The sequence below is a fragment of the Pteropus medius genome, unplaced genomic scaffold (assembly GCF_902729225.1).
Source record: "Pteropus medius unplaced genomic scaffold, Ma_sr-lr_union100, whole genome shotgun sequence".
NCBI lineage: Eukaryota > Metazoa > Chordata > Mammalia > Chiroptera > Pteropodidae > Pteropus > Pteropus medius.
In genome coordinates, this window is record NW_024346062.1 from 3,752,997 (window position 1) to 3,775,573 (window position 22,577).

General features: G+C 36.6%; 2 protein-coding genes across 16 annotated transcripts in view; one reads left to right on the forward strand and one right to left on the reverse strand.

The window, feature by feature from the left end:
* Positions 1-6,378: 6,378 nt before the first annotated feature.
* Positions 6,379-8,198, reverse strand: RPS23 (ribosomal protein S23). Its single transcript, XM_039875001.1, has 4 exons — positions 8,034-8,198; positions 7,434-7,593; positions 6,710-6,830; positions 6,379-6,575 (listed from the first exon to the last, which is right to left on the reverse strand). The coding sequence occupies exons 1-4, from the start codon at positions 8,035-8,037 to the stop codon at positions 6,429-6,431; spliced, it is 432 nt and encodes a 143-aa protein (XP_039730935.1). The 5' UTR covers positions 8,038-8,198; the 3' UTR covers positions 6,379-6,428.
* A 110-nt stretch (positions 8,199-8,308) lies between these two features.
* The window catches only part of LOC120612497 (V-type proton ATPase subunit S1-like protein), a 42,432-nt gene continuing 28,163 nt past the window's right edge, over positions 8,309-22,577 (forward strand). For 3 of the 15 annotated variants that reach the window (XM_039874985.1, XM_039874995.1, XM_039874998.1), the window contains exons 1-2: positions 8,309-8,556; positions 11,935-11,981. The gene's annotated coding sequence lies outside the window, so the exon portion shown is untranslated. Of the gene's footprint in view, positions 10,459-10,696; positions 10,747-10,884; positions 11,330-11,934; positions 11,982-17,142; positions 17,287-22,577 lie in introns of those variants that run through there. The other 12 variants (XM_039874986.1, XM_039874991.1, XR_005655453.1 and 9 more) reach the window with 10 other exon arrangements.

Here is a 22,577-nt window from a genome sequence, read left to right on the forward strand (position 1 = left end):
ATAGGGAACTGGCTAAATAAAATGTGGTTCTATATAGCAATTAAGAGGAATGAATTTAATCTTCATGTATCAAAATAGGCAATTCTCATAAATAGATAGTTGAGTTAAAACAGAAAAAACTAGGTGCTAATTATGCATACAGCCTAAAACACTGTATCAAAATACACTGATGCCACACATTTTTAATAGTATGTATGTAAAAACATAAAAAATGGTATACAAGGACACACATCAAACTCATAGGAGAGGTTGCCTGGGAGGGTGGAGCTTCCAGTCAGCCACGCCATCACGAGGGAGAACAAACAATATTCTACAGTGTACTGTGTTGCCAGCGTTTTTGGATATCGTGTTTTGTGTTTTTGCATCCCATCATGTCTACAAAATGCCCTTCTGCATCTCCTGCTTTGTGGGAAAAGAAAGCAATTACACTTGAGATGAAACTCAAGAGAGTTGCCCAACTGTAGGCTAATGTAAGTGTTCTGAGGACATTTAAAGTAAGCTAAGCTGAGCTCTGATGTTTGGTAGGTTAGGTATAGTAAATGCATTTTTGACTTATGGTATTTTCAACTTACGATGAGTGTACCAGGATGTAACCTCATCATAAGTTGAGGAGCATACTGTGTGTGTGTATGTGTGTGTGTGTGCGCGCGCGCATGTGTGAGAAAATTCTGCATAGTTTCAGAAGGATCCTAGACTCTCCAAAATCTATGGGACATATCTTAGATTAAGAATCCTGGTTGATAAATCTCATTCAGAATGGCTTTCTTCCATTACACACACACACACACACACACACACACACACACAAATCATGTGCAAGAGAAAGAGGGGTATTGCCAGGACAAAAACTACTTAATTATAAACATAAAATACAGAATGAATAAAATCAACTATTGCATACTAGAATCACAAGCCTAGGAAAATTCTGGGAACCTACTGGAAACGTAAGGAGAGGGGGAGTGATCAAACTTACTTGGAAACACATGCAAAACAGAAGACCTGAAGCTGTCTAACTATATATGTATATATTTAAAAATCTTACTATAGGAACTTATTGGATTTTGTTAACCAATATCACCATCAAACAAACAAACAAATACATAAAAATCTTACTATCAGCTGGATAAATAAGTTCACAAAACTGTTGGAGAGAAAAGATATGACATAACTTTCATATCACTCTTTCTAAAGTAGGTGTTAATGGACAGAACATGTTTCAACAAATAACATTTCTCTCAGGTGTTCTCAGCTGTTCTTGAAGTGAAAAATTATTTAAAATGTGGCTTATTTTGCCCACTATTATACACACTTAAACATTAGCTGGGAGGTACGGAAACATTATAATATAGTAGCATCTAAACTTCTTTGAAAATGTGGGTATACTCAGTATGTCCTACACGTTTAACTCAGCCAAGTAATATGACTTCTTGTTCTATTTCTAATTAACCTCAGTGGCAAAAGTGTTAGAAAGCTAGACTTAAACAAAATCTCCCATACTGTGAATAGATTAGAGAACACAATTCATGTCAATAATCACATTACCACAAATAATCAAGCAGATCACTGGTAAGGACCCGCTGAGGGAGCTGGTACTTCTCTGACTGGAACATCTGAAGGGGTGATGGGGCCATGATTTCCTCCTCTCCCTCCTGAGGGAGAGGGGCTGCCTGGCATCACAGTTGCTGTTTGAAAGCTTCAAGTCATCAGGGAAGCAGAGCGTGTTAAAGGAGGGGATTTCAATTGCACTCATCGTGTCTGGCTGAGGTTCTGCAGGCTATGTGTGAATGGCTCCCTCATTTTTAAAGATACACACCACATATTAAAGGTTTCAGTGACAGTCTGAATGAGGTGGAGAGTGTGTGTGTGTGTGCAAATTTGGAAAATGATTATCTGTCACTCACAGGTCCCTTCAAATGTGTCACTTTAAAAATTATTTTCCCCATGAGACAATTTATGCTGAAAAACAATTATTAAATGTTTTAATCCTTTGCTCTAGAATTTCTGTAGTGACATTACTGTGACAATTAGGTTTAATAACCACTTCTATTTATCTTCCTTCACTTTACCAAATAATCCGAACAGAAATTGTGCTAGAAACTAAATATGCTCAGTACAACCTGCGGAGACAGTCTCCTAACTACAGTGCCATAAAAATTGTGAGTTAATTCTTGAATTATCCATTTAAACATATTTTATAGCTTAAAATAAAGATTATACAAGTAGCTGTTAGTGAAAATTGTATTGCAATATGGTAATTTACGATATTGGCCTTTTTTAGTGACTTCCCGCAAAGCCAATAAGAAAACTTTAGATACTTTGACAACCTTGAAGTGACTCCGGGAATGTTATCCACAGCATGATCATTATGACCAAATCCTGCTACCAGACATTTTCTTACAATGAAACACAGCAAATTCACATATACAAAGATATACATTCAAACGTGCATAGCTCTCAAATTAGAAGTGTCTCTTAGCTATTATCAAAAAATAAAAGGAAAAAAGCCCATATAATAGAGGCATTGTGTATTTCCCTGATAGTTTTATATTTTTAATTTTTTTAAAAATTTTATTATCTTCAAGTATACACCACATTGGTTAGACATTTATATAGTTTATGAAACAATCTCCCTGATTGTTCTTTCTCTCCTCTGGCTCTACACCTAGCCATTACATTACTGCCGACTGCATTCCCTATGCCGTGCTCCCCATCCCCGTGACGATCTATCAACTACTAATTTATACTTCTTTACCCCTTTACCCCATTCTTCAAGCCTCTCAACTCCCCTCCCCTCTGGCCATTATTAGATTGTCTTCTATATTTGTAAGTCTGTTTTTGATTAGTTTGTTCTTTTTGTTTTTTAGATTCCACATATAATGAAATCATATGGTATTTATCTTTCTTATTTCACTCAGCATATAACCTAGACCATTCATGTCATTGTGAATGGTAAGATTTCATTTTTAATGGCTGAGTAATATTCTGTTTTGTGTGTGTGTGTGTGTGTGTGTGAGAGGAGAGAGAGAGAGAGAGAGAGAGAGGAGAGAGAGAGAGAGAGAGAGAGAGAGAGTGTGTACATGTGTACATCTTTATCCAATCATCTGTTGATGGGCATTTAGGTTTTTTCCCATATCTTGGCTATTGTAAATTGTGCTGCCATGAACATAGGGGTGTATAAATCTTTACAAATTATTGTTTTGGTTTTCTTTGGATAAATATCCTGAAGTACAATTGCTGGGTCAAAAGGTATATCCATTTTTAATTTTTTGAGAAACCTCCAGACTGTTTTCCATAGTGGCTGTACCAATTTGCAATCCCACCAACAGTGTATGAAAATTCCCTTTTCTCCACATTCTTGCCAACACTTGTTGTTCTTTGATTTATTGATGATAGCCATTCTGACAGGTGTGAGGTGATATCTCATTGTGGTTTTAATGTGCATTTCTCTGATAGTGACCTTGAGCATCTTTTTATATTTTTTAAAAGAATATCACTAACTGCAGTATTTATACATTTCCATGTAAACACAGAAAATTTGTTAATCATCTTATACTACCTCTCTTCCCTTCAAAAAACACAAAACACTCTTACTAAACACCCACCGTAAACTTATGCGTTAAGTAGCTACCTGTAGGGCAGTGTTTATTGTTTGCAATTGGGTGGGTGCCCTACAGGAACAGTTTCATTTAGAAGACAATCATCCTGATTTCAACTATGCTGAGTACTTGAACAAATTATTTCAACAATAATTAAGAACTACCTTTTTCGGACTTCTGATTTATAAGATAGGTGGCTGGGTAAGATTAGTAGCTTCCTGATTCTCCCGCCACCCACCTCCCACACCCTACCCCCCATTAGTGAGGAAAGCAAGAGATAACTGCATAAGGACGGCCTGACAGCTTGTCAAAGACAGATCTCTTGAAATACTGCAAAAATTGTTTCCCAAAAGTTCCAGTGTTTGTAATCTAGCAGATGCCTTAGGGAATTCTGATATTCCTTGGATTTGAGAACCACTGGGCTGGTGATTTCTATATTCTTTCTGCTCCAAGTTTATGATTTGTTTGGGCTTTGTTAGACAAATTTGAGGTGACGCAAATTAAGTAACTACTCGTTCACAATTTTTAAAAACTTTATAAAGAATTCAAGATTCACAAGAAGTTCCAAAAATAGTGTAGTTTGTGTATAACATCCACCCAGCTTTCCCAAATAACATCTTTGATAACTGAAGTATATTTTCAAAACCAGGAAATTGACATTGGTACAATGCTATTAACTACAGACCTTACTTGTATTTTACGTTTATTTATGTATATATGTATATATATCTATATATTTTTTGCACATAGGACTATGAAATTCCATCACAAGTATTAATTTGTGTAAACGCCACCACAATCTGGACTCAAACCTGTTGTCACCAGACTCCCTTGTGCTATACAGTTCAACTCTACCCCATCCCTTAAATCCCTGGCAACCATTTGTTTCTTCTCCATCACTATAATTTTGCCATTTTGAGTTTTACATACAGAATACGGGGCACATGTAACCTTTCGAGTTGGCTTTTTATAGTTAGCATACTACTACCGAGATCCATAGAAGCCGTTGCATGTAACAGTAATTTCTTTTATGACTGAATAGGATTTCATTTATGGCTGTACCTACCAGTTGCCCAGTGAAGGACACCTAGGTTGTTTCCAGTTCTTGGCTATCTCAAAGTTGCTGTAACCATGCACGAAGAGGATTTTGTGTGGGTAGACATTTAATTCCTGTAGGACAACTGCCTAGGAGTGCAATTGCTGGGTTATTAAGTATAACTTTATAAATTGCCAAACTTTTCCAGTGACTGTACATTTCATATTCCTACCAACAATTTATGAGATCCAGTTGCTCCAGCCTCACCAATACATGGCATTTTATTAATTTTAGCCATTCTGCAGGTGTTTTTAATTTGCATTTTCCTAATGGCTCATGATGTTGATCATCTTTTCATGTGCTTGTTACCTCTTCAGTGAAGTGTTTACTTGCCCATTTTGTAATAGGATTGTTTTGAAATTGGACAGTTCTCTATATATTTTGGATACAAGTCCTTTGTTGGGTATGACTTGCAGTTTATCCCAGTCTTCGGTTTGTCTTTTCATCTTCTCACCCAGATCTTTCATGGAGCAAATTTTTAATTTGGGGCTTCGTTAGGCAAATATCAGATAACACAAAGTATCTACTTATTCGCAATTAAAAACTTTTTAATTTATACTCACAAGTTGCAAAAATAGTTTGCGTATAACCCATAAACTCCAACTTACCTTTTGTGTGAAATGTGCTTTTGGTGTAATGCCCAAGATCACTTTACCTAACCTCAAACTATGTCTTCTACAAGTTCTATAGCTTTACATTTTATTCAGATATATGATCCACTCTGACTTTTTATATAAGCTCTAAGATTTAGGTCGAAGTCAACTTTTTTCAGAAATGAAAATCTATAGTGTTGACTACCTCACTGAATTGCTTTTCTACCCAACAATAACCAGCCACACATGGATAAGTCTATGGAAACTATTTAATTGACCTGTCTTTCCCTCCTCCAATACCACACCCTTGATTATTGTAGCTACAAATCATCTTACAACCAGGTTTTGTGATCCCTCCATCTTCAATATTGTCTTGGCTATTCTAGTGGCTTTGCCTTTCCACATAAATTTTAAAATTTGCTTACTTCTACAAAAGTTGCTGGGATTTTGCTTCAATTTTACACCCAGGGTTGAAGGGGCGTGAGCCACTTGGTGGTGGAGTGGGAGGAAAACACAGGGGTAGAAAGAACCAGGCTATTTCAAGCACTTTTGGGTCTGAGGCACATTACTTTTTGTGTCCAAAAGTAAACCTCAAGGACAAATTATCAGGTACTGACAAGCTCAAAACAGAGCACTAGAATCAGTCTTTCTCTATCCGATATCCCTTGCTCATAAACTTTCCCTCTATGCCTTAGCCAAACATTTAATTCCATTAAATTATCTACAAAATGATCCAATGCAAATTTTGCTGTCATAAACACAGAATTACATGGGTCCTGATTTAGATACTCAAAAACCAAAAGAGCAAGGAACTTGATAGTATTTATTATACTGAGTCCCCAGGAAGATGAATCTAAGAATGTGCATTATGAAGAATTCCTAAGATGATACTGCTAGAAATTCAGTGTTAAGTCCTCTTTACAAGAATGCTGTACATTTATTTCTTCTAGATTTACTGTTATTTTATTACATGCAGGGGATAAACTTTACTGTGAATCGCATTTACTCTAGAGAACTCTGAATTAAATATTTTCCAAATCTCCTAAAATTGGTAAAGCATATATCTCTGTGGTAAAGAAAATAAGACACAACCTATTTTTGGCATATGAAAATTTATTACTACTGTGTTTTCACCATTGAAACTTATGATCTTGGTCTTTCCTTCTTGCCTTTGTATAAAGCCAAAAGAGACACATTGGCTACTTTGACAACCTTAAAGCGGACTCCAGGAATGTCACCAACAGCATGACCTTTGCGACCAAATCCAGCAACCAGAACTTCATCATTTTCCTAGAATAAAATAACAGTTTACTTCTGGTGTCAGTGGCAATCACTAAAAGTACTCATTCATCCTCTAAAAAACTGGGGGAAACTACTCCAAGAATAAAAGACTGAACCAGTCTACAGCAGTCTGAAACACTTACCTCAATAAAATTCAAACAACCATCATTGGGTACAAAGGCTGTGATCTTTTTGCCATTCTTGATGAGCTGGACTCTGACACACTTCCTGATGGCAGAATTTGGTTGTTTGGCTTCAACCCCTCTGAAACAAACAGTATAAGAGTGAGCTGGCTTTCTGAAAAGGGATACATTTTCAATCTAACCCTAAGTTGTCAAACTCCCTGATTTAAACGAAACTTTTTCTGTTCTAGCTTCATTAGCACACTGAGGGAAATTTCTGGACCCTTTATAAATATGGATTTAAATCCTGACTACCACTAGTAGTGGACCATAGGAAATTACCATTTGTAAAGTCAAAAATGATTGAGCACTGGCAAATTCACGTGGCTCAATCTGAGCTGTATACTTCAGGCAACAAACGTCTCTTTATCTTAGTTTTCTCAGGTAGGAAGATGTAATTGCAAAGATTAAATAGCTGACGGGTACCAATTGCTTATAACCGTTCCCACACGCATTAAGCTCGATCCCTTCATTGCTTTCTCCCCTCCAATCCTACCTCAACTCCTTCCAAACTAATGGTAAGAGATTAAAAACCTTACTTAATACTTGTTACTCAATACTTGTTACTCTCAAACAAACGCGAGTATGCAAAGACCTAGAATTTACATTGCAACTTCTTTAAATGTAGTTGTCTTGAATTGCCATATTAAAATAAACCTTGATGGAAGCAGCATATTTCACTTACACTTTTTCCAGCACAATTCCCTTGGCATGGGATGCGCCTCCAAAAGGGTTGGCTTTCAGGGCTGTGCCCAAATGGGCTTTCTTGTACTGTTTATCATGCCACTTCTGATCTCGCCGATGGCTTCGGAGCTTCCTTGCAGTACGAAGACCGCGACACTTGCCTAAAAATCAAATTCACCTTAGTTCCGCCGCAAAAATGCCTGTCATTTGTTACACCTTCTAAGACACTAACCTCACCTGGAGTACAAGCCGGTAGGCTCTTGCATCACATACTGGCACATGGCCTAAACCTCAAAGTTTCCTTTGAACCAGCTAAGAGGTGGACACAAGCGCTCCAATGGATGCGTTTTCCCAAAAGACTGAAGCACCATGCCAATGCTCAGGGGCAGCTTCGGCCACCCGGCGTCCCTCAAGACCGCGAGCAACGCGGCCTCTGCGCCGCATGGGTCCCTTCGGGGCCCGGCCATGTGCTGCAGGAGCGGTGCTTCCTCGGCCCTCTCCCTGAGGCGTCTACCTCACCAATCGGCTCCAATTCGCCTGCCCGACCCCGAGACCCCAAGTGCCCCTTGCGAGCCTCACAACCTGTCCCGGGAGAACTCACCCATCCTACCAACACCACCGGCCTAAGCAAAAGAGAGAAGGAGCACAGGAAGGAGCCACAAGCCACCGCGAGCAAGCCCCGCCCAGCCAAGGACCCGTGCGGCTGTCCACGCAGCGCCTGATCCGACGCTGGCGCCTCTCGTTTGAAAGACTAGTTTGCGCCACTTTCCAGAATCTGCGTCTTATTTAATGTGTCTGAAATTCAGAGATATCTCATTTGCATTGTTGTTTATTTCTTTTTATGTGACTGCCGCAGACAGAAGAAACGTAGCCTACCAATCCCAGAACTCTTTGCACGAGATCCACTTACTGCGCAGACGCTCTCGAGAAACCCACAGGGGTGTGGCTTAGTGGCGTAACACAGGCGGAAGCAGGTGTCACTTTGGGTTTCTGTGTGGTGAGGGTGTTTATAGTTTAGAAAATTAGACCTCTGAGCCTTAGTTCCTACTCACAATTAACGTGGAAAATTGAAAAATTTTTAGTGAAGCAATGTGATGTATTAATTAAAAACCCGAGCTTTGGAGGTAGGCCAGGTCTTAAACCCCAAAGCTGCTATTTACTGGTTGTGTGACCTTGGGCGATTCATTTAATTAACTCTTTAAACCTCAGTTTTTTCTATAGAATGAAATAGAGTTCTCTGGGATGCTGATTCATGCCAGGCACTCTTTTTTCTGTGCCAGGCACTCTTCTAAGTACTGAGAATACAACAGTTAACAAGAGAGTTAAGATTTCTGCTCTTATAAAGTTCGTATTCTAGATGCAAGAAGACAGAAAAAAAAAATTAAAAATTAAAAAATTTTTCATACTGGTAAATGCTATAGAGAAAATATAGTTGGTTAGAAGATAGTAACTTAGAGATGGCGTGGCTACTCTGAATAGGGTGGGTTAGAAAGGTATCTCTATAGATATTGCTTTTGAGCTAAGATCCTAAAGAGAGAGAGCCATGCAGACAAACATACGGAGTAGAGTCTTCCAGGAAGAGAGATTCAATAAGCAGAATGAACTGGCACTTTTCAAGAACTAAAGGATCAGGTAGGAGGAGCACAGTGAATGAGCAGTAAGTAGTATGGTACTAGATGCGGTTTGAGAGGTGCACAGCATTATATGGAGCCTATAGACCATGGTGTAGATTGTTTACACTTCATATGATTGAATGCCTGGAAAGTTTTGAACAGAGGAGTAACAAGATAGGGTTTATATTTTTATAGGATCACTCTGGCTGTTGTTAGGAGAAAAAAAAAAACCTGTAAGAGATGAATCTGTGAGGCCAGTTAGGAGGGTGTTGTAGTAGTCCAGTTGAAAGATGATGATGGCTTGAACTCTGGGTGGAGGAGGTAAAAAGTGGTTAGATTAGATACCATGTTTGATGATAGAGCCAACAGGATTTGCTAAGGAATGTAGGATGTGAGAGAGGAGTTAATTATGATTTTCAAACTGCACAATTGTGTGACTTGTGTTATTTATTGACTGGTAAATACTGGGAGAGGAGCAGATTTAGAAGGGGAAATTAAGAGTTCTGTTATGAATGCGTTAAGTTTGAGATGCCTGTTAGACATTCTGGTAGGGATGTGAAATGTGCAGTTGTTTATATGCATATGGAGATCAAGGGAGTCACCAGTGAATACATAGCATTGAAAGCCATGACTCTGAGTGAGATCACTTAGGGGATGACTGTAGGTAGAAGAGAGAAAGGCTGGAGGCTGAGCTGTGAGTGCACCAAAACTTAGTATATGAAAGAGAAGCAAGTGAAGCAAAACAGATGAGAAGGAGTGGCCAGTGCTGGCAAAACAGACTGAGAAGAAGTGGCCAAGTGTGAAAGGAGGGTAAGATGAGGACTGAGATTTGTGTTTTGGGTTTGGCAATGTGGAGGTTATTGGTGACTTGGTTAAGTGGGGATCCCATGGAGTGAAGATGTAAGCCTGATTGGAGTCAATAGAGTATGGGAGAGAAGGAAGTGTAGACAACAACTATAGACAGTTTTTGCAAGGAATTTTTCTATACTATCCAGAGGAAAGGGGCTATATCCGGAGGGGGATATGGGGGCTATATCTGGAGGGGGATGTGAAGCAAAACAGATGAGGATGGGTTTATTTAAGATGGCAGATTTTATGACATTTGTGTATGCTGATGGGATTGTTCCAAGTAGAGAAGAAAAAAATGGATAATTCATTAAAGAAAGAGGATAATTACGCAAGCAAGTCCTTGTGTAGACTAGAGGGATGCCCAAGTGGAGGAATTGATCTTGGAAATAGTAATAATTTCTCTATAGTAATAAAGGCAGCATATAGGGCTACAACTGCACGTAAATTGGAAGATTCGTTGTTGAGAAGATGTGGAACTTCTCTTTTAACTGCTGTTTGCTCAATGAAATAAGCGGGGTCATCAGTGAAGAGAAAGAGTAGAAAAAAGAAGTTTGAGACTAGAAGGTAGGATGTGAAATCATAAAACAAGATAACTACTCAACTTAAATAGTACTAACTTTGTACCACATACTATTTTAGATGCCTTACATTTATTAACTCCTTTAAGTCTCATAACACTAAAAGGTAGATACTTTCAGTACCCCTGTTTTTCTGAGGAACGCTGTCTTAATCCATTTGGGCTACTATAACAAATTACCTTAGACTGGGTGGTGTATAAACTACAGAAATTCATTTCTCACAGTTCTGATACTGGGAAGTCCAAAATCAAGGTGCTGACAGATTCAATGTCTGGTGAGAACTCATTTCCTTGTTCATATATTGCTTTCTTATTGCTATAACCTCAAATGGCAGAAGGGCCAAGGCACCTCTTTGGGGTCTCATTTATTTTTGGTTTTTATTTTGTTTTTTTTTTTTCAAATTTTATTGAGATATAATTGACATGTTGGGGTCTCTGATCCCATTCATGAGGGCTCAAGACCTAATCACCTCTGAAAGGCCCCACCTACTAACACCATCATGTTAGGGACTAGGTTTCAACATATGTTTTGCCCCCTAATCTAAAAGTGTGGGAATATAGGTTGACAAAAGCATGTAGGAGTATTGAACAGTTCTGAGGATCCCTTTGAAAATAGGAAATTACATCAGTCAGCATGGTTTTGTGTATTCTTCAGATTCATTCAGTGTAGTGACTAAGTTGGTGGAGAGTTGAGCTTTAACAGAGCTTACTTGGAATCTAGTCTGGTGAATGTGATGGAGGAAGGGCATGGGAATTGAGAGTGATTGGAAAGAAAAGATTAAGTTAACCATGAGATTGAAGCTGGAGGAGTAAAGAGCCTAGAATAGCCAGAGGACTTTGAAAACCTGGCCCTATCAGGTAGGAGAAATTTCTGTGAAACTAATTAAGATAGTGAAGTATTAGTTATGAAGTAGATGGATTGACCAATGAATAGAATAGAGAGCCCAGCAAGAGACTGAACTGAGTATAGAATATTATTAAATGACAGAGTTAGAAGTCAGATCAATATGTTAAGGGAGGACTAGGACTGTTAAACAGATGGAGCTGCACAAAAAGTTTTTACCCAAATTAAATTGGCTCGCCATCTCAAGTTAAAAACAAAAATTAACTCCAGATGGGATTGAAGGCCTAAATGTCAACAACAAAAATTTTAAGTTCTTAATGGTCAGCAAAGGTTAATATCTTCTTGAACTTGGGAAAAGAAATATTTGTGAACAAGATAAGAAGAAAGGAATGATAAATTTGACCATATTAAAAACCCCTGTTCTATAAAACAACTGAAAGAAAGCAAAGAGACAAGTTATGAACTGAATTGATATTCACAGGAAGTGTTCATGTAAAAAATTGGGATTTGTTTTCTTGGAAGTTTAGTAAAACCATCTGCGCCTGATATTTTGTTGTTGTTTTTATTTTATTTTTTCTGCGGGATATATTATTAACTATAGACTAAATCTCTTTAATAGTTACAGAACCATTCATAGAACTGTGATTTCTTCTTGAGTCAGATCTGGTAAGTGATTTTTCTAGCACTCGACTTATTTCATCTTAAGTTTTCAAAATTGTTCAATAAAGGTGTTATGACCTGTTATGCATGAATATGTGTGTGTGTGTGTGTGTGTGTATATATATATATATATATATATATATATATATATATTTGTGTATTTGTTGTTGGAAGGTTTTTAACTATGAATTCAATTTCTTTAGTAAATGTAGTACTATTCAGGTTATTAATTTATCCTTGAGTGAACTTTGGTAATGTGTGCCTTCCAAAGAATTTGTCTATTTCCTCTAATTTGTGAAATTGATGGACATAAAGTTGTTTGTGATATTTCTTTATAATCTTTTTAATATCTGTAGATTTATAATGATGTCTCGTCTTCCATTTCTGATTTCGGTAAATTGTCTTCTCTTTTTTTTTCTTGTTCAGCTAGAAGTTTATTAATCTTATCAATCTGTTCAGAGAACCAGCTTTTGGGTTCACTGATTTTCTCTACTGTTTTTCTGTTTTCAATTTCATTGATTTCTTATGTGGTCTTATCTTTATTATTTACTTTCTTGTGCTTGTTTTGGATTTACATTTGCTCTTTTACTAGTTTCTTTAAGTGGAAGCGTAGGTCATTGATTTGAGACCTCTGTTCTTTTCTGATATATTTAATGGTATAAATATCCTTTTAAGCACTGCTTGAACTGTATGCTATGAGTTTTAGTATGTTATATTTTAGTTTTAATTCAATTTAAAACATTTACTAATTTAATTTTTTATTTCCTTCTTGACCCATGGATTATTTAGAATTGTGTTAACTTAATTTCCAAATATTTGGGGATTTTCTAGATATCTATGTTGTTTATTTCTAGTTTAATTCCATTATGGTCTAAGAACATACGTTTTTAATTTCAGTTTTGAAGAAAATTGTTGAGGTTTGCTTTATGGCCCAGAATATAGCCACTCTTGGTGAATTTTCCATGTACACTTAGAAAGAAAGTATTTTCTGCTGATGTTAGCAAGAATGCTCTATATGTATTAATTAGCCAAAGGTGGTTGATAGTGCTGTTCAGGTCTTCTGTATCCTATATTCAGGACAATAGTGACATTGGATGGAGAGAATGGGGATCATAGTTAGATGTTGGATTGTGTTTACTTTGGGTAGTAGGTTCAATTATTATATTATAAAAACAAACAAACAAAGCATGAACCATTAGTCATGATTTACAATGAGCGTGTGTTATAAACCAAGGATTTTGATTGCTACAGGTAAGAAAAGGAAAAATAAAAGGATTTAAGTTTAATTTTTGGAGCTTTAAGCTTTTTTCATTTCCTGGTAAAGAATTTATTACTTAATTTGGAGCCTGAAAGGACAAAGAATTTCCTTGGCTCTTGGACTGTAAATTTTCTGAAAGGACCCCCTAAAAGAAGGCTGCATGGTTGAAGAGTAGTGAGCCAGTGGGAAAATAGAGGAAGGAGAAGTTAGAGAGGTGGGCAGGGCCAGCTCATGCCCAACCTATAGGCCAGGATAAGGAGTTTGGATTTCATTATGAATGTGATGAGAAGACATTGGAGGGCTTCAAGTAAGAGAGTGATAAGGTCTGATCTACATTTAAAAAAAAAATCCCTGTGCCTGCTATGGAATGGTGCTGTAGAAAGGAAAGAGAGGATTCAAGTTATCCGAGGAGGGGATACTTGCAATAGCATAGGTGTGAGATTGTGGTAGTAGCATTGAGACAGAGAGATGTCATAAGATTCAAAGTATAATATGGAGTTAGATCATGATGGAAATATTGACATCATGATCTAACTCCATATTATACTTTGAATCTTATGACATCTCTCTTTTATTGACATCATAATCTCCACCATTACTAGTACCTCTAACTGGTAGGAATACTATTTAGGTTTTGGGCATAGGACTTCATATGCATAATTTCTTTTAATCCTCAAAACAACTCCTATATGGTAGTGCTGTTATTAAACCCATTTTACAAAGAGAAAATTAAGGCTTAAAAAAATTAACTTGCTTACCCAGAACATATTTGTTGATTTTCAGATTAGTTATAAAGCGGAACTTGGATTTTTAAGGAGTTTAGGAAAACAATTTTTAATGAATGTTAAATAAATAAGGCACAAAATTGATGGACAATAATTTGCTGGCAAAACACCAGGGAAACTAAGGGGGTTAGTTGTTAAGATTAAAGTATTCCTATTATAATTCGTAGCCTGATATATCCATGGGTTATTAGAGGTATATGAAAACCAATAGATACTTTGTCATCAAAGAATCCTGCTGGGTAGTTCTTAAAATGTTTGAGGAGTGAGTGTAGGAAGAAGATGATTCCCCCTTTCCTAGTATCTCCAAGTCAAAAGAGTTAAATTAGTGTAACTCTGCCAGTTTACTCATTCCAAGCCAGGTGAGTAGGAGTGACATCTGTGGTAAATTTATGAAAAATAGTCTAGGCATGTTCAGCTCTTCCTTTTCTCCTTTTGGGGACCCAGCTTGCCCACACAGCACACATTTCTCCTGTTTCTTCTGGTGCAGCCTTCTCTTCTCCCTTGAGAGTCCATTGCTGCTAGGATAGTCTGCCATGTCCATCTTCTGGGGATTTTGCTCCTGAACTAAACTTTTCCCTCCATCCTGGCCTTTCACAGTAATAAAGGTGGTATTTGCGTCTCCACTTGTTTTACCTCTTGTTTTACTTCTGTTGATTTAGCACTCAGATGGGGCAGTAGGGTATTTGACTTCTCTCAGAGTAACCACCCCCCAGCCTCTCCCCCCCCGCCCCCGGCCCCAACTAAGAAGGAAGATTGGTCTTCATAAATTAGATCAGTTGATGAGGAGATTTAGGTCAAGGGTGATGCAAATTCTTTGTACTGTATGGTAGAGAAGTTAGCTTTTTAGGAAGAACAACCAAAGGTCTTAACAATGTTGACAATTGCTTTTGGAACATTTAGAATAGTTAGCAATGATTCCTAGTGCTTTAACTATAAAAATAGAGGCATTAGTTGCTGTGGAAATGCGACAAGTTAAAATAACAGCTATAAGTGAGAAAGAAGCATCAGTAAAGGTAAGACCAATGATTATATGCTCCGTATAACTACTAGTGATGAATGTTGAGTACTTCATTTTACCTGACTAAATTATTAAACACACTTTTTACTCTATCCAAAATAAATGAGATCTCTTATCCTCTCAATGTAGCTACTTTTTTTGGTACAGTGATTATTGCCTCTCATATCTATTCCAAAGTGGAACTAAAGAAATATCTATGTAGTGCCATATAATCTTACTAATATTCAGTCCCGATCTTTAAAATCTTGTTATTATAATTAAACCTCTGTGTAATATCTAGGGGGACTTGACAATGCTGTTTTTTGATGCCCTTGGTGAAGGTCCTGGGAGTTCTCATTTTAATATGCAAATAAAAATTATTCTCCAGGTGTTCTCTAATTTTGCTGATGACCAAACAAAAGAAAATAGGCTTCTATTTCAGTAGGGACATTTGAGTTATAAGAAATGAAAGGTAATTTTTTTTTTTCACTAGGAAAAGAAGGACTTTTATTCTCTCAATGGAGTATTAAGTTTTAGAATCTCATTCTCAGGAGAGGTTTAAGAATCTGATAGACAGGCCAGATCAGTGGTGTCTGAGTTCAGTGGAGATCAATTGATCTTTGGTGATTGGGAATGGCTGGAGGTCAGTCTTTCAGCCTTTGCATTCCACAGTAAAATAAAAATTCACTGGGATTATTTCTAGATTATTTAAATGTAATATGTAAATTATTATATAAATTTAAAAACTGTAAAAGTAAATGTGAAAATTTTTGATTATTTTATACTATTAAGACTTTATTGCTTAAAGAACTTTAAATATAGTAAAACAAGATATTTAAGTTGAAAGATAAAGAACAAGAGAGAAAAAGAAGGATGAGGAAATGGAGGAAGAGATGAAGAAAAGAAGTGAGGGGTTATAGAAAGGAATAATTTTTCCACTGATTTAAACCATTACTTTATGATTTTGTTGTTTTTATCAGTCAATACTGATTATGAAGATCACCCAAGTAAATGAATCTGTAACCAGTTTATAGATATGGTCATTCTTCATATATGGAATAACGTGGCTATGAATTTTAAAACTTACTTAGATTTTAAGTTAAAATTTCCAAATTTGTGTTAATTATTTAGCAAACAATATCTTGGATTTTTGCTGAGTAGTTGTATACAATTCTCTCTTTCAAACTGAGTGTGCTATTTGGTATTTGTCCAAAGAATCCATTTTGCTCTGTTTATAGATGATGGCTTAAACTATAGGGCAAAATCAGATAGCATATATTCTCAATACGAGTTTTATTTTAGTGATTTGTAACTCTGATTCCTATCTCTGTCAAGGTAGGGACCCTGCAGGTGCCTAGTGAGAGCATTTTTGAGAGTGGTAGAGGCCTTTTCCTTCCTAGGACCCAGGTCTGTTAGGTTCTTCCTAACCCTCAAATCTCCCTTCCTAGTCTATGCCTCTATTATTACACTATATTTAGAAATCCCTTCCAATAAAGGTTCTTTTGCATTACAAGCAGTAGAAACTCATTTCAAGCTGTGTTAAGAAAAAAGCCAAGTTATTGGAAGGGCATTGGGATAACTCGTAGACCCCAGTAGCATACATACATACAAGAGATGCATACTGACTTCATGAAGCAAAGTTCAATGGTTTGCTGGGTGAAACATCCCAAAAATGTTTACACCAGCAACTATGTGTTCACATTTCTGCACATCACTGGGCTGAGAGCTTCTTGGGGGCAAGGACTGGGTCTTTTTTACCTTGTATTCCTGGCATCTAGCACCTGGCAATCAATGTTTGTCTAATGACAGATTTATGGAAGAGCAAACTGTCTTTGTTTAGCTTTAAGAGCTAAGAATGTAAACATGTGCTACTAATTTGACCTATTATCCATCTTCTAAGAAGTCAGAGGGAAATTTAAAATAAGAAACATTAACATTTAAATCAAAAGCGCTTATAAGTATTTCATTTACAAACCTGATTCTAATCAACTCAGAAGATGATTTGATGAAAATTGGTAGAAATCATGGCAGCAGTTAGGGTCTGAACTTGATAAAGAGTCTGCATTAGTCTAGATTCTTCAGAGAAAAAGAACCAATAGGAGATATTCATTCATTCATTCATTATAGGAATTAGCTCATGCAGTTATGGAGGCTGAGAAGTCCCAAGATCTGCAGTCAGCAAGCTGGAGACCCAGGAGACCTGATAATGTAGGTCCAGTTCTAGCCTGAGTCTAAAGGCCAGAGAAGACTGACATCCTTGCTCCAGGACAGGTAGAGAAAGTGAAATCTCCCTTACTCCATCTTTTTGTTCTATTTAAACTTTCAATGGACTAGATGAGGCCCAGTCACATTAGGGAGCGCAATCTGCTTTACTCAATCTACTGATTCAGATGTTAATCTCATTCGGAAACAGCCTCAGAGACATAAGCAGAATAATGTTTAACCAAATATCTGGCCACCTGGTGCCTCAGTCAAGTTAAAACATATTAACCATCACAGAGTCATACCCCTCCACAAGGAAGAAGTACATATTTTGCTAATGAACTGATAGAACTTGGGTTTTATCCATTTACATTTTCAAACTACCGAATTTGATGGAGCACTTGAATTAGTTGATTTTTCCAGTTACGGTTGCCAGATATTCAGGCCCTGGGAGTCACAACCATGTGGTGTAAGGTAAGACTTATTTATGTGACCTTTTTTTGATAGGTTTATTCATTATCCTGTACTTTTTATTGAGCACCAACTTGGACCAGCAGCATCTTAGGCTCTAGGTGTATAGCAGTTACTTAGACACAGTCCCTGCCCTCATGGAGCAGGGCTTTTGGTGAGGGAACACACTATAAATCCGTAGCAAGAAAGTAAATGTTTCAGTACAACTGATGACATATGTTATGATGAGGGTGAACAGAATGCAGGGAGAGGTAGAGAGTTGTAAGCTGATCCCCACAGAAGGAACAATATGTGTAGAGGTACTGAGGAGCAAAAAAGTTTGGCATGTGGTGGATGTTGAGAAACTGAGTGCAAACCAGTGTGCTGGAGCGTAGTGGGAAAGAGGCCTGCGTAAAATGAGGCGAGAGGACCGCGTCATGCAGGGCTTTGTAGGAGGTAGATGGATTTGGATTTTGAATCTGTGCAAAGACCGTTGTAATTGTTTTGAACATCTGACATGTGATTTTCAGTCTGAGAGCATTTGGATGAATAGGGTCTGTGGTCTGGCAAATGCCAGATGCTTCTTAAAGCAAGAGTAGAATTATATTAGATCCATTGTTTCCCCCATGAGAACACAATTTCATATTGTCATATATGATTATGTGAAGATAGATTTTGATATTCAAATTTTCAGGTAACATTTCATTTAATGATATATAATAAATTCGAAAATGAAGCAAACCCAAGCTATTTTCAGTTGAAAAGAAGGCAGCATGATTGTACAGCTTCTTGTTCTCTCATAGACTGTTGAGGGGATTTTTTGCATGTGCTTGTGTATTTTCTTATGAGTGAGTCACTATTCTTTGTTCCAAAATATCTTTAGAATGTTTGTATAGTGAACAGCTTTGAAAGGCAGAAATAGTGTCTTCCTCTATATCAAATGACAGATGAAACTCAGGGTTTCTCTCCTGAAATGAAACCCACTGCTCGGCCATCTGAACATGCAGGTACAATGCCAGTCAGGTGATACCCTAGTGCTTTGCAGCCAGCAAGCTATCATATTAGCATATTTTGTCACTGCTTTTCTTTTCCAAAGTCGCAGGATGAGCTATTCTCAGATAATCACATCTCAACTGTGACTTCTATTCTAAAATACATGTGTGAAACCTACTAGCTACTAATTATTCTGGTTAAAATAATTTTAACCGAGTGGGAAAAATTTCAACAACAGAAGGAATGCTATATTCAAATTTTAGGGTCAAATCATAAAATACATTAAAATGATACTTTAATTTCAGATGAAAATTTTATATATATGTGTATGCCTGAAAATATAACCGAAGCATGTTTCCATGAAAGATTATTGTCTGATAAGCACTAAAGGACTAACATGAAGGTTTCTAATGTTCACAGAACCATTATTATTACAGATGGGATCAGCTTGGGCTTGGGCTCTAACCCTCTCCTGATCAAGGATTTGAGGAGCAATGTGATCAAACACTGCTGTTGCTACCATGAGGGATCATTGCTCTGACAGCTGGAGGAGATGTTCTATATTTGTACTGTTTAATACAGCAGCCGCTAGCCACATGTTACTAAGCACTTGAAATTTTGGTTAGTCCAAATTGAGATGGGTATAAATGCAAATTATACACTAGATTTCAGACTTAGGACATAAAAAGAAAGTAAATATCTCATTAATAATTTTTAAAATTAATTATATTTGAAATAGTATTTCAGAAGTATTAGGGTAAATAAAATATATTGTTAAAACTAATTTCGCCTGTTTACTTTTACTTCTTCAGTGTGTCTATACAAATCTTAAATTATATATGTAGCTCTCCTTATATTTCTGCTGAACAATGCTGTTACAGGTCCTTGCTACACACAGGGCAGTCCTTAGGCCAGCATCATCAGCATCATTTGGAAACTTGTTAGAGACAAAGAAGCTCATGCCCCATCCCAGATCTACTAAATCAGAATTCTCATTTTAGCAAAACCTCATGTGATTTGTATACACGGTAAAATTTGAGTAGCAGAGAGTCCCTAAGACTAGGATTGCCAGATTCAGCAAATAAAAATACAAGTTGTCCAGTTAAATTTGGATTCAGATAAACAACAAATGATTATATAGTATAACATGCTCCAAATATTGCATGAGGCATATTTATTATTAAATTTTTTGTTGTTTATTAGAAATTCAAATTTAACTGAGTGTTCTGTATTTTATTTGGCAATCCTGCTTAAGACTAAACTCCTTTCGACTTGTCTTGCTACTTGAAATTCACAGAATCAGGAAAAGGACAGAAAACTAAAAGGAAAGGTGAAGGGTAGAAGTCAGGTGAAATGAAAGAACAGAAAAGAAAAGGAAATAAGATGGGAAGTGAGAATGAGGTGGGACGTGGAAAGCCACACTGATGGCAATGAACTTTTTATTTTATAATTTTTATTAGTAACTTTTTTATTTCTGCATTTTCCCACGTCCCTCAGTTATTTCCTTTAATCTCCCCTTTTCATTTATTATAGGGCTCCCAAGAGTCATGTTAGAAGATGGTGTGTGTGTGTGTGTGCATACGTGTGTGTGTGTAAAGTGGGTAGTGAGGAAGGGAAGTGTCTCCTCAGGGTCAAGTCCCCAGCCTTTCTGTAATTCATCATCTGTGAAATGTCACTTATAAATATCACCTTTCAGCTACCTGTACTTTGCCTTTAAAGAGATCGAGGTTCTTAAGTGCCGAAAAAACACTGACACTCATTTTGGAGGATTATCTTTATTGTGGCATTTTAATCGTATTTTTTGTGTAAAACAACTTTTAGGGATTTTGTCGGTGTTTGTTTTGTGTTTTTTTCCATGCTTTTTAGGTGAGGGGTAGTGGGGTTAGAGGCTGGCAAGGAAGGAATAACAATAGATGTTCTTTATTTAGCCATGCATTGAAGTAAGAAAAAGGCATTCATCTCTGACATTTATTTAAAATTTATTATGATTTATTATGGTAAGAACAATTAACATGAGATCCATCCTCTTAACAAAATTTGAAATCTTCAAAAAAGTATTGTTGACTATAGGTGCAATCTTGTACACTAGATCTGTAAAATTTATTAATCTTGCTTCACTGAAAATTTATGGCTATTGATTAGCAACTTCCCATTTGTTCCTTCTCCCCAACTCCTGGCAATCACCATTCCACTCTGTGATTCTGTGGATTTGCTTATTTTAGATACTTCATGTAAATAGAATCATATAGTATTTGTGACTGGCGTTTTTCACTTAGCATAATATCCTCAAGATTCATCCATGTTGTCATATACTGCAGAATTCTACCCCTGCCTGCTTTTTAAGGCTATTATTTCAGCATATGTATATATCACATATTCTTTGTTCATTTCATTTATCAACAGACCCAAAGGTGGTTTCTACATCTTGGCTATTGTGTAGTGCTGCAATGAACATGGGGGTGCTAATATCTCTCTGAGATCTTGATTTCAATTCTTTTGGATTACTACTTGTAAGTGTAATTGCTGGATCATAGGGTAGTTTGATTTTGAATTTTTTGAAGAATCTCCACATTGTTTTTATTTCATTTTCAACTGCATCATTTTGTATTCTCACCAACAGCGTCTAAGAGTTCCAATTTCTTTATATCCTTGCCAACACTTGTCTTTTGTTTTATTGATAATAGCTGTCTTAATAGGTGTGAGGTGATATCCCTCTGTGGTTTTGATTTGCATTTTCCAATGATTAGTGACATCGGGCACCTTTTCATATACACGTTGGCCATTTTGTATGTCTTCTTTGGATAAATGTGTATTCAAGTCTTTAGCCCATTTTTAAATTGGGCTATTCGTTTTTTACTGTTGATTTGTAGGAGTTCCTTATATATTTTGGAGATTAATTCTTTATCAGACATTTTCCAATATAACCATTTTGAAAATATTTTCTACTATTCTGTAGGTTGACTTTTCACTCTGTTGATTCTTTGCTGTGCAGAACTTTTTAGTTTGATAAAGTCTCAGTATCTATTTTTGCTTTAATTGCCTGTGCTTTGGTATCATATCCATGAAATTATTATGAAATTATTCTAGACCAATGTCATGAAGTTTTTCTCCTATGCTCTCCTCTAGATTTTAAGTGTTTAATCTATTTTGAGCTGATTTTTATGTATAGTGTAAGATAAGGGTCCAATATCATTTTTTTTTGCATATGGATATCCAGTTTTTCCAGCACCATTTGTTGAAGAGACTATCCTTTCTCCATTATGTGTTCTTTATATGGCACCTTTGTTGAAGATCAGTTAACTATATATGTGTGCATTTATTCCTAGGCTCTCTATTCTATTCTATTGGACTACGTCTGTCTTTATGCCAGTACTGTACTGTTTTAATTATTCTAGCTTTATAATGTATTTTGAAATGCCTCCAACTTTGTTCTTCTTTCTCAAGATAGATTTGGCTATCCAGGGCCTCATTTAATCTTTGCAACAATTCTTTGAGTTAAGTACTTTGTCACTACTCCGCAGATGAGTAAACTAAACTCAGGAGGAAAAGCAACTTGCCTAATATATGGTAGCTAGTCACGGCTGGAGCCGGGAATGCATTTGAATGCTGTCTTACTCCAAAGCCAGTGCTCTTTACTATTACTTACACTTCTTATCAAACGGGGAACTAGGAAACTAGGAAACTGTGAACTTGGACACATATGTAAAATTAGGCAAGTTTCAGGATTTTTACTCATTTATTCACCTGAAAAATATGTGTAATAATGTTTACTTCTTGGATTTTTTAGGAAGAGAATTTAACAGCTTCCTGAAAAACAGTATAAGATTCTTAAGAGTTAGAGTTCAGAATAATGACAATTTCTGAAAAGATCTGAATTGGCAGATTTTCTGTAAAAAATCTGCTCCTTAATGATCTCG